We start from the raw sequence: 12,778 nt of genomic DNA on the forward strand, positions 1-12,778 counted from the left end.
GAAGTCTCATAATTAAATATTTTGTTAGCTTTTTTTTAATGTATGAAATAAAAAATATATATTTTTAATTTTTAAATTATTAATTTTTTTAATAAATTTTTTTAATAATTATTAATTTTTTAATAATTTTTTTTAATAAATTATTAATTTTTTAACAGCATAATTCGAATTATACCATGAATAATTTGAATCAGTCAAATTCGAATTACTTGAGAACGCGCGCGTGGGTATCAGGCTTATTCGAATTACTTGGTGTGTGCATGTGTACATAGTTGGAATCAATATGATTCGAATTACCTGAAGTTTGAGTTCGAATTGATATGATTCGAACTATATAAAAACGTGCATTGGTGGATTTTTGAAACAGATTTTGGTTTGGTGAATTTGTGTAAATTTTTGTTCTCCCTGGTTTATTACCGTGATTTTCCCTTTTAGACATGCCCATAAAAGACACTATAAAATTTAGTATCAAACAAGGGGATTACTCAAATAAAGTTATCTATTTCATCTTTTACTAAAAATTTTTTGTATTGTGCTTTAATTAATTTCTGTATACTTTATTAGATATTTCTCATTACATATTATTAAATTTTTTAAAATATTTTTTCCAAAAATAATAAAAAATATTTAAATTAGACTAACATAAAAAAATAATAAATTAACTATTAGATTTTTTTTAAAATTATTTATATAAAAAATATGTCACACTCATCAAAATATATATATAGTAAATTTTAAATTAGTAAATTTTAATCTATAATATAATAATAATAATAATAATATAATAAATTGTTTTACATATGCACGAATATAAATTAATTATTTTTTTATTTGAAAAAAATTTAAGAGACTTGAGCTTATTTTATATAAAAAAATAATTAATTTATATTCGTGCATATGTAAAACAATTTACTATATTATTATTATTATTATATTATATTATAGATTAAAATTTATTAATTTAAATTTATTTTTATTTTTAATATAAGCATTAAAAATAAACAAAATTTTTATAATTAGATGTAGTGTAACAAAATATATATAATATTAATTAATTTTAAAAAAATTCTAAAAATTATAAAAAAGTAAACATAAAAAATGTTCATAGAAGTAAATATATTTAAAAATATTTTTTTAATTTTTTTTATTTTACAGATATATTTGATGTCTGATTTAAACATAAAAAGTGCGGATATCTAAATTTTAGCTACATCTGATTTGCGAACATCCCTAACAATAATAATTAAAAAATAATAATGATTATACTTTTAAATAAGAGGAAGTCCCAAAAAAAATATTAAATACAAGAACAATTTAATCAAATATTAAAAAAATATTTACTTTAAATCAGTTGGACTTTTCTAGACTTTTTTAAAAACTAATTAATATTATATATATTTTGTTACACCACATCTAGTTATAAAATTTTATTTATTTCTAATGTTTATATTAAAAATAAAAACAAATTTAAATTAATGAATTTTAATCTATAATCTATAATATAATAATAATATAGTAATTATTTTATATATTGCACGAATATAAATTAGTTATTTTTTTATTTATAAAAATTTTAGAAGGCTTGAATTTGTTATCGATATAACTATATGTATATATGTATATATAATATTGATTGATGAAAGTGACATATTTTTTTATATAAACATTTTAAAAAAAATCTAATAATTAATCTATTACCTTTTTAGTTTTAATCTAATCTAAATATTTTTTATTATTTTAAAAAAATTCTTATAAAAAATTTAATAATATATAACGAAAAATATTAAATAAAATATACAAAAATTAATTAAAATATAACACAAAAATATCTTCAACAATATCCATTTTATGACTTTATTTGACTGTTCCAATCAAATAATCCGTGAAATGTCAAAGGCAACGGGTACTAGTGACCCCACAGCCTTACTATTGTGTAACCCATAAGTTTCTAACACTCTTTTTAAACGCACTACTCTGCTGCTTCTGTTTAGTTTCATCTCCTCCATCTTTATCTCTCTCTTCTTACGACACAGAACAAATGGAAGCAACATGGACCACAGCTATTGCGGTCACAGTGATGATTCTTGCAGTGATATGGGGATGGAAGGTGCTGAACTGGTTGTGGCTAACGCCAAAGAAGCTTGAGAAACGGTTGAGAGAGCAAGGCTTTAAAGGCAGTCCGTACAGGATTCTGGTTGGGGACACACGAGAAATTGTGAAGATGCTAAAACAATCCCAATCTAAACCCATGGATGTCTCTGATGATGATATATTGCAACGTTTCTACTGCTATGTCCAGCAAAATACAAACAAATACGGTATTCCCCATCTTGCCCCTTCTTTTTATTCGTAAATCCTGAATTTTACTTATTTAATATTTCTTAGAATTTAGAATATCCATGGCTAGGGTCTAGGGATAAAAAATCATTAGAATAAATTAATTATTTGTTCATGAAAATTTATTATTGAAGTGGATGAACTCGCCTTTCCTTTGTATGTATATGAGATAATTTCATCTCATATTTTATAGGATTTAAAATTTAGATTGAAATAAAAATGCATGAAAGAGATTATTTAATATGAAAATTATTAGAGAAAAAGACAAATAAGTCATTGACTTTTTTTAGTCCGCTTATGAAAATACATTTAAGTCCCCGACTCTCTGAAAACTTGGATATATCAATCCCTGGGTCTAATTTGTCCCATTTTAAAATTCTCCCACGTTTGTATCCATATATCGGTTTTTTAAAATTATTAAGGGAAGCCACATTTGGTTTTTTCGTTGGGTCCGACAGATCTAAGTGAACAGAAGGATCGATGTGTCCAGATTTTGAAAAGGTCACGGACTTAAATGTATTTTCAAATTATCGAGTATTCAAATGTCTGTGAACCAAAAAGTCAAGGACCTATTTGTTCTTTTCTCGAATTATTAAGTCCAATTTGAAAGTTTATTTATCAAGTTATGTGTTTTGGGTGTATATAGTTGGAGATATAAAATTTAAGAAAAAAGATTATAATAAATTTAAATGTAAAAGAAGACGCATGATGCAAATATCTCAAACTCGGTAAGAATAATCACATGCAACAATAATTGGTGTAATGTTAGTATCCAACATCAATACGTGTGAAATATTTACGCATACATACTTTTTGACATATCCTTCTGATTTTCTCAAAAATTTTCAGCGATGTTTTACACTATTTAACAAGTAGAACAGAGTGTGAATGCATAAATAAGAGTATAAGACCATGCTATACACGTGGATTATTTTAAAATCTTTTGGATATGTTTGTTCTGTACTTTTGTATACTTTGTCGTGTGTAATTTGTCATTCCACTCTATTTATTTGCTCTACTTTTTAAAAAATCATTGGAAAGTTTATTAGCCGGTACGAATTCATATATGTTGCTACTAACTACCCTTAAGACGCCTGAAACGCAGTTTGGAGTTTCTGATCTTGATGCATATATGTAGCTCCTTCAAACTTGTTGAATCGACTTGATCTCAGTCTGTGCTTATGCAATTATCCTATATTTTGCCTATGTAGTGGAGCTACTAATCTTTGTTTGTTTTCCAAATTTCCATGAAATAAGGTTTCTGCCAATGTAGAAAAAGATATTCACTTACTGACCTTCTATCATCCAAATCTGCTGTCCGCAAATTACAATAATTTATAATAAGCACATTTAGAAAAGATCATTCCTTGACTAGCGATACTTTGCAAATAGTAGGATCCTCTTGACTACTTTTCAATGCTCCAATATTATACAGTGCATGAATTGAGACACTTTATTCACCGGAAAAAACTATATCTGGTCTTCTGATAGTGAGATACTGTAATGCTCCGACAATAAACCTATACTTCTTTGTATCTTCAAATACATCATAATGTTGTTTTGAGAGTTTTAGTGATGATATCATTGGGGTATGCATTGCTTTAGCCTGGTGCATCTGTGCCTTAATAAGGAGATCATTTGTATACTTAGTTTGAGTGAAGAGCAGCTTGTATGGATGCAAAAATTCAACTTCCAAACCCAAAAAATAGTTAAACTTGCCCAAATCTTTTTAGGGAAAAAATAACATTTAATTTACCAATCAATGCCAATAGAACTAGAACAAGTAACAACAATATCTTCAACATAGATTAACATGTATGTAATAGTAATAGAGGACTTCTCTCTAAATAATGCTATGTCAGTAGTAGTATTCTAGAAGCCAAAACATTTCAAAGATGCAGCTAGAGTATTGTACCAAACCTGCAGTGCTTGTTTAAGTCCATAGATAGCTTTATACAACTTACAAACTCTTGATGAATTTGAGAGATGATGGCCTAGTGTCTATATCATTTATACCCTATCAATTGGCTGTCCATTTAGAAACACATTATCAAAATCAAACTAGCTCATCACCCATCCTTGAATGAGAACAATTGTGATGATAATTCTGATAGTAGTGGGTCGAATTACTGTACTATATATCTCTTCGAAGTCCAAACTTTTTACATGATGAAAGCCTTTTGCTATTTAGCCAGTGGCTTATACTCATTGTCCATGGCTTGTTCCAATGAGGGCAGAGTAAAGCTTGCAGGACAGTTTTGGGAGTTGCAATGACCAAGTCAGTGATCTCAATAGTGTTGCACCAGCTTATAGATTTAGGCTTTAATGAACCAAATTTTGTTCTAGTGGTCATGGGATGATTATCAGTGGCAGTATGACTAATAGTACTATAATTAGAAATAGTAGATATATAGGGAGTTTGATTTCAACGCCAGAAATAGGAATGGTGTTTTGAGTTTGAGGTATCTATGCTTATAAATGATGAGGATGCTTGTTCCACCGATGGCAAGGGTGGAGAATTAATAGCAAATTGAGCTAGGTGATCATGAGTAACTCCTATATTCAAGGAGAACTATGCTCTATGGAAGTAATAGAAGGAACCTCAGAAAGATGTCATAAAGAGGTGCGTGGCGAATACACTTTACCATCCTTTGAGAAACATTTATAACCTTCTGGTTGGAGTCATTGCCCAATAAGATACAAATTTGTAGTCACACTTTCTCTTATTATATGGCTTGAGAAGATGATAACAGACGGAACCAAAAACTTTCAAGAATGAATAATTAGCTTTCTTGTAAACCAAGACTTCAAAAGGACTTTTAAAATTGAGAATAGATGGAGGAAGTTTGTTAATGAGGTAAACAGCTGTAACAAAATCAGAATCTTAGAATTCCAAAGGCATAAAGGCAATAGCAAACCAAGAGAGGGCAGTTTTCAGTAATTTAAGTCCTTTATGCAACTGAAACTTTCTTGGACACATTTGCATCATTATTCTCCTCGGTTGCAGAGACTGATTCAAAATGAGATGGGATCTTTGAGGGATTAATGTGATCTTCCATCTCCAGACTTTGAAGTGTGATTAAGGCACCATTCCTCCATGTTGTGAAATTGTCTTCACTGAGTTTGTTTGGAATTGGAACTTATGTGCTCCTGGCACTGGTTGATGAATATATAATTAGCAAAAATGAAGCCATGAATCTTACAAACGGGCTCTTAATACTACGTGTAGATTCTTGAAGGTGAACAGAATAACGCATATCAAAAGAGAGAATAGATTAGTGAGAGTAATCATGGATTTTTTTTATTGTAATTGTGTGATTGAATGTAGTTAGTCTAACTATATACAGGCTTATATGAGGCTAACCAATTCTAACAAACTCTAAGCTAACTATAAATAACTCCAGCTTTTTCCTCACACTCGATAACCAATCTGCTAGAAATTCATCTCGCTCTTTAATCATTTTATGGTTTGTTTATTTTTTTCGAAGTGCTCCTGTAATATAGAGATTAGTCACCAATAATGTCGATGATGGATATCTTGATTTTATCAAATAAAAATTTAAATATAGTTTAAGCGGTTCAACTAGTAGTTTATTGGTGGGACGACTAATCTAGTGACCTAATATCTTGACCAAATTGGATAGGCTTAATAACTATATGCAAGGGAATATAGAAAGGAAGAAAACAGAGTTCATCAAACATATATATTTTATCATCTCACAATATGCATGATTTTAGACTCCACTAATTTGAATTTAAATATCCAGCCTTAAATCACGTTTTCATACTATTACTATTTCTATATTAGCTTGTGTATTTCACATAATCAAATAGTATATATAGAAAATTTCTTGTTCTCCATGTTTGTGAGTGCTTTTATCGTTGCTTATCATCCTTGTTATGAAGTTGTCATTGATATGCATGCAGGTAAGAATTCATTTCTTTGGTATGGACCAAAACCAAGGGTGACCATCGCAGATCCAGAGTTAATCAAAGATGTATTGAACAAGATTCATGACTTTCCTAAACCTCATTCGAATCCACTTCTTCGTTTGCTAGCTTCTGGTATCGTCAGTTACGAGGGTGAGAAATGGAACAGCCATAGAAGAATAATCAATCCAGCATTCACTTCAGAAAATATTAAGGTGACTTATTATGTGGTTGATATGATTAGTTTACATTTTGTAAACATGTCAAAGAAGGAAGAAGAGAAAAAGAAGTAGGACGTTTAGAATTGTTTGTGTATCTTTTCGATTCCATTAGGATATAAAATAGACTTTAGCAAGCTACATAGGTTTGTATACGAGGAAATTGAACTTTTATATACGTGGGTTCTGCAGATTATGATGCCAGCATTCTTGAAAAGTTGTACTGATATGATTAGTAAATGGGAGGGAATGTTGTCCTCGGACGGATCATGTGAAATTGACGTGTGGCCTTTCCTTCAAAAGTTGACTAGTGATGTAATTTCTCGAGCTGCATTTGGAAGTAGTTACGAAGAAGGGATAAGAATATTTGAGCTTCAGAAGGAGCAAGCTGAACTCACTATGAAGGTTCTGATGAACGTTTACATTCCTGGATGGAGGTACTATTTTGTATCTCTTACTTTTTGTCTTAATTTAACAACTAATTAAATAATCTTTATAATAACTAACATAAAGGTTATTTGGACAACTCTCACGGCCAACTCTTACAAATATAAAGATATTTTAAGTCTTCATTGTACAATAATTGTAATAAAAGTAGTAAATGGTCAAATTCATCCTTAAAAGATCAATCATTCTCCAAATCGGTCCCTGAAAGTTTTTTTAATCAAATTTGTCCTTCAAAAATTTTTAATTAATCACGTTGGTCCTTCCATCACTTCCTTTGTTGATGACGTCAAAGTTTGTTAATGTGGCACATTAAGTGACACCTCAATACACATTTAGGAGTCCTAATTGACTATTAATACGATAAATTTATTAAATTAGATAAAATCAAAACTTAATTGAGTTGAGACCTTGAAGCATTCGAATCCTTCAATTTGGAGTTGATTTGATCTAATTTCATAAACTTATCATATTAGCCGTCAATTAGGACTACTAAGTGTGTTGTGGTGTCACTTAATGTGCTACATTAGCAAACTTTAACACCATTAGCAACGGAAGTAACGGAAGAACTAATATGACTAACTTAGTAACTTAAAATCTTTGAAGGACGAATTTGATTAATAAAATCTTTTGGAGATGAATTTGTAGAATAAATGATCTTTCAAGGACTAATTTGACTATTTACTCGTAATAAAAGAGTTGTTCACCTACCATTATCAATTGAAATTTATCATTTAGACATGAGAAATTTGTTTTATACAATATTCAGTGAAATAATATTTTGATGCTGTTACAATGTGATATACCTCAACTAGAACCGGTAAAAATTGTAAACAAAAAACTTCATTTCAATGTGAAGAATTTGAATTTAGAGTAATATTCCAAATCAATTCCTAAAGAATTTTTAGTCAGAAAATTTAATTCTTAGCAAATTTTAATCACCAAATTATTCCCTAACCTTTTATTTTGTTAGACATGTCAATTATCGCGTCAAATTTTGGTAAAAAATTAGACAAATCAATTCCAGTCATTATTTAATAAAAACATAACCGTCGCTAAAAAATTTTAAAATTATCAGACTAGTCTCTAGGGGTGGAAACAGGCCAGACCAGGCCATGCTTTGCTCTTAACAGGCCTGACCTGTCATACAGTTAATTGGCCTGAGTCTGGCCTGTTATAAGCTTTTTATAAAGTACTAGGCCTAGCCTGTTATTCAGTCTGGCCTTGCTTGAAACCTGTTAAAAGGCCTAATAATTTTTTTTACAAAAATAAAAATATTATTTAAAAAAATTATTTTTTAATTAAAATATTTATATGTAATATGACATATATTTAATATTTATAAAAAATTTTAAACTTTTAACGTATTTAAAATATACAAAAATATTTATAATAAAATATAATAAATTTAAAATATTTCATAATTTTGTTAATAATAAATAATTATTTATATATTTAATTATATTTTAACAGGGCTAGGTAGGCCTGACAGGCCAATAAAGCTAATTAGTGAGTCTGGACCTGACCTATTAACGTATTAAGGTTTTTAAAAGAATCTGGACCTGTGCCTATTTTATAACAGGCTAGGTCAGGCCAGGCCAAACACTGCAGCCTGGCCTTTTTCCACTAGTCACTCCACATTGATAAACAATATAATGTGGGGATTGATTTGTCTAACGAAATAAAAGTTGGTGATTGATTTTAGTGCTTAAAATTTGCGGAGGACAAAAGTGTTTGACTAAAATTTTTTTAGGAACCGATTTGGAGTATTCTTCTTGAATTTATATATTCTATACATTGTCCAATCACTTACCGAAACAAAATGTATGATGAATAAAAATATAGTATCTCTACTACAGCTACTTGCATCACCAAATACAAAAATGTATGGTGAACAAAAATATAGCATCTCTCCTACAATTACTTGCAATAGTAATATTTCTGGTCAACAATTGGTAATAAGCTTAATTTTGTTTTTTGTTTAGGTTCGTACCTACTAAGATCAACAGGAGGATGAAGGAGATTGATAGAGATATAAAAAATTCACTTAAAGTGATGATTAATAATAGAGAGAAAGCATTGAAAGCAGGTGAAGCTACCAAAAATAATGATTTATTGGGCATACTTTTGGAATCAAATCATAAGGAAATTCAAGATCATGGAAATAACAAGAATATTGGAATGAGTCTTGAAGATGTAATTGAAGAGTGCAAACTATTCTATTTTGCTGGTGAAGAGACAACCTCAACTTTGCTTGTTTGGACTATGGTGTTATTGAGTAGGTACCCTGATTGGCAAGCACGTGCAAGGGAAGAAGTCTTGCAAGTCTTTGGAAATCAAACGCCTGACTTTGAGGGGCTGAGTCGTCTTAAGATTGTAAGTATTGTAATTTTTACCTTCAAAATGATTACTATTAAGAGAAATTACAAATACCTCCCCAAAAATCTCTTCATATTACATATGTCCTCTTCGGAATTTTTTTAAACAAAATAAAATAAATATGATATTTAGCAATATTTTAAAACTTGAGCATATTTACGGTTTTATTCTACATTACACATCTTGCTTATCAAAAATTAAAAACGAAATGTGTAATATCCCTTCACATCTTCTTGTCCTTTGGTCCTATCTCTCTAGATTCATCAAAACTTTCTTTTGCTATTCTTCTAGTAACTTCTGCTATCTCCCTTCACATCTCCTCCGCGCTTCCATTCCCTTCCTACTCGGCCTCTTCTCTTACCCTTCTTAGGAAACTTCCTTGTTCCTCATCTTTTATTTGCCAACACTTCGTCTTTGAGTTCTTCATATGATGTCTTTTCCTCAACTATTGCTCAACGCAAAAATCCATAACGAAAACCCTATGTTGTGTTGTTAAATTCTCTCCCAGAATAATTTTACAATTAATGCAAAATTTTCGGTCAACTCTCCTCAGCAAGAAGAAGTCGATTTGAGAGCTTGTCATGCCACTTCTATAAGTTATAAGATGTTCGTCTCTCTTTTTAAAACATATATTTGCAATGAGAATGTCAAATGTTGAAGAAAAGTTAAAAAGTTTTACCTTTGCTATTGACCATTCCGAAACCATGGCGTCCATGAATACTTCCATACTCCTTCACTTCTCTTCCAACATGGTCATTTAAATCTCCTCCTAAAAAAATTTTATCTCCCAAAAGTATGTCTTGGACCAAACGCTCTAGATCCTCCTAAAACCTTATTTTATGTTGCTCGTCCGAACCCACTTACGGTGCATACGCGTTAATCACATGAAAAGTACCTCCTTCCACCACATGTTGATAGAAATGATCCGATCTCCCACCCTCTTGACATCCACTATGTCCTTCTTCCACTGCTTATCCACGATAATACCTATCACATTCTTATTATTCACCTTTCTTGTATACCAAAGTTTGAACCCAAAGGTATCAAACTCCCTAGCCTTCGTGCTGATCCATTTTGTTTCTTGTAGGCACATGATGTTAATCTTCTTCCTTGTCATGGTTCCACCACCTCCATGGATTTTTCTATTAGAGTGCTTATGTTCAATGTCCCAAATCTCAACATTCTGTCTTTTCGACCTTTACCGTTACCTTTTTCTTTATGAATTAGTTTATTTACCCTTATCCATTCATGAAAACGCGGGAACTCTTGCTCATTTGACACTGTACGCGAGCCATACAGCGCGTTGCTTTCAGGCAACGACTTGACTTTAGCGCAATAACGTCTTTGATCCATGTAATGAAAATTCAACTAAGTTTTTTATGTTGGCTGGCGAAGGCCTAACGCAACCCTCTTCCTTTATCCGGACTTGGGATCAGCTATGAACTACAGGTGTAGCATAGGCAGAGTTAGGACACATGTTAGCTAAACCCTTAAAAATATAATGATAGACATTTTTTTAAATACTTTGATGTATTTAATGTATTGTAAATGTAAAAGAATTTGATTTTTACAATAATTTTTATAAAATATTTCTTTTTATAGTATGCTTAACCTATGTCCTCAGAGCACAAGGTAGCAAAGTCCATACTATATTTATTCTTTTTTCTTTTAAAAAACAAAAAAAACTCCCTCCTCATAGTAACATGTTAAGTGTTAACCTACCTCCTCATATTATATTTATGGAATTTTCTTTTTAATCCTTCAAAACCCTTTAAGATCCTTATGGAGAAGATAACTTGGAAAAAACAATATCATATATAAGGACGTGTTTGGATTTAATTGTTCAATGATGCTATACATGTTCAACTGCAAGATGGGTGTCATATATGTTTTGTTGTTTTTAAGACTTGAACATAAAATTTCCTAATTAAAGTGTAAACACTAATTATCTTGATTAATTTAATTATTATTATTATTATTATTTAACAAGGGAAAAGAATAGTTTAATAGACACATTATCTAATTGCACTTAACGGTCTAACCTTGGTACATACCATTACGATAATCTTTTTTCAACAGGTCACCATGATTTTCTATGAGGTTCTCAGATTATACCCACCGGTAATTGGGCTTACTCGAGTTACTCACAAAGATATGAAACTTGGGTACTTAACATTGCCTGCTGGAGTTCAACTTTCCTTGCCAACTCTCTTGGTTCATCATGATCCTGAAATATGGGGTGAGAATGCAAAGGAATTCAACCCGACACGATTTTCCGAAGGAGTTTTAAAGGCAACAAATGGCAGAGTTTCTTTTTTTCCGTTTGGATGGGGTCCTAGAATATGCATCGGACAGAACTTTGCCATAGTGGAAGCAAAATTGGCTTTGTCGTTGATTTTACAACATTTCTCGTTTAAACTTTCTCCATCCTATACTCATGCTCCAATCAATATGATTACTCTTCAACCCCAATATGGTGCTCATATCGGTCTACACAAGGTGCAAGCTTGAAATAGAAGAAACTTTATGTATTGTTTTTATTGTCATTCTACACATTAATGTTGGAATATAATATTGTATTAAATTTCTGCAACTTGCTTAGGGAAAGTTCTTAATTTGCTATTGTATTATTGGAAGTTTACATTTACTGGAGTAAATAGGGATCCAAATTCAACCATATGTAAATATAAGGCCATATCAAGTGTGTTGTTTTTTACATGAAGTGTGACAAAATCCTAACCGTCAAGTACTCAAAGTGTTACAAGGTCACTGATGAAAGAAAAGAGCAATTATTACATCAGACTTGCCTATTTAGTAGGTTCTCGAAAGGGTTTAATTAGGAAACTATTTTTTTCTGTTAAATCAATATTTTTAAATTATTTTTTAATCCAGATGAAACAGTTCAACAGCAGTAAAAAATTAATATTAAGAGTTTTAAAATAATATGCATATGTTTATACGAAAAATAGAAAAGAGTATTCCACACGAGTATATCCGCGTACGCAGACAAAGTCGCATGTGCGCCATTTAAAGTACATGTGGGATAACCAATTTGGGCCTCTAAAAACCCTCCCATACACCCAGATTTTGAAGGATAAAAAAAAATAGAAATCAGAGGAGAATAGTAGGGACCAGGGAGAGTTAATATTAGATTAGTTTATGATTTCGGTTAGTTTTCTAAAAAGAAAGTTCTCTTTTCTCTATAATGTGATTTATGTGATTTTAGGTTAGATTTCACTTTAATTTTGTCAAGTTCTTTGAGGATTCAAGCGCAAATTTCATCTTCTTCAAGCTTTCCTAGTTTGCATTTTTTTTTTCATGCTTTTCTTATTTTATGTAACGAACACTTGCTCTCTTGGATTTTTAATTTGATGTTTAATTAATGAATTTTTTTAGGTAATTTGAATTTATTTTTTTGTGAGATGATTTTAAATTTCATCAAAATTTGGTGAATTTAGGATTAAATTTTA

General features: G+C 30.4%; 1 protein-coding gene across 1 annotated transcript; it reads left to right on the plus strand.

Annotated features, from left to right (window-relative positions):
- The first annotated feature begins 1,958 nt into the window (after positions 1 to 1,958).
- On the plus strand, positions 1,959 to 12,024 carry LOC130941255 (cytochrome P450 716A67-like). Its single transcript, XM_057869685.1, has 5 exons — positions 1,959 to 2,318; positions 6,265 to 6,482; positions 6,678 to 6,922; positions 8,915 to 9,305; positions 11,388 to 12,024. The coding sequence occupies exons 1-5, from the start codon at positions 2,039 to 2,041 to the stop codon at positions 11,817 to 11,819; spliced, it is 1,566 nt and encodes a 521-aa protein (XP_057725668.1). The 5' UTR covers positions 1,959 to 2,038; the 3' UTR covers positions 11,820 to 12,024.
- Positions 12,025 to 12,778: the final 754 nt, after the last annotated feature.

Source organism: Arachis stenosperma, chromosome 7, assembly GCF_014773155.1.
Source record: "Arachis stenosperma cultivar V10309 chromosome 7, arast.V10309.gnm1.PFL2, whole genome shotgun sequence".
Classification (NCBI taxonomy): Eukaryota; Viridiplantae; Streptophyta; class Magnoliopsida; order Fabales; family Fabaceae; genus Arachis; species Arachis stenosperma.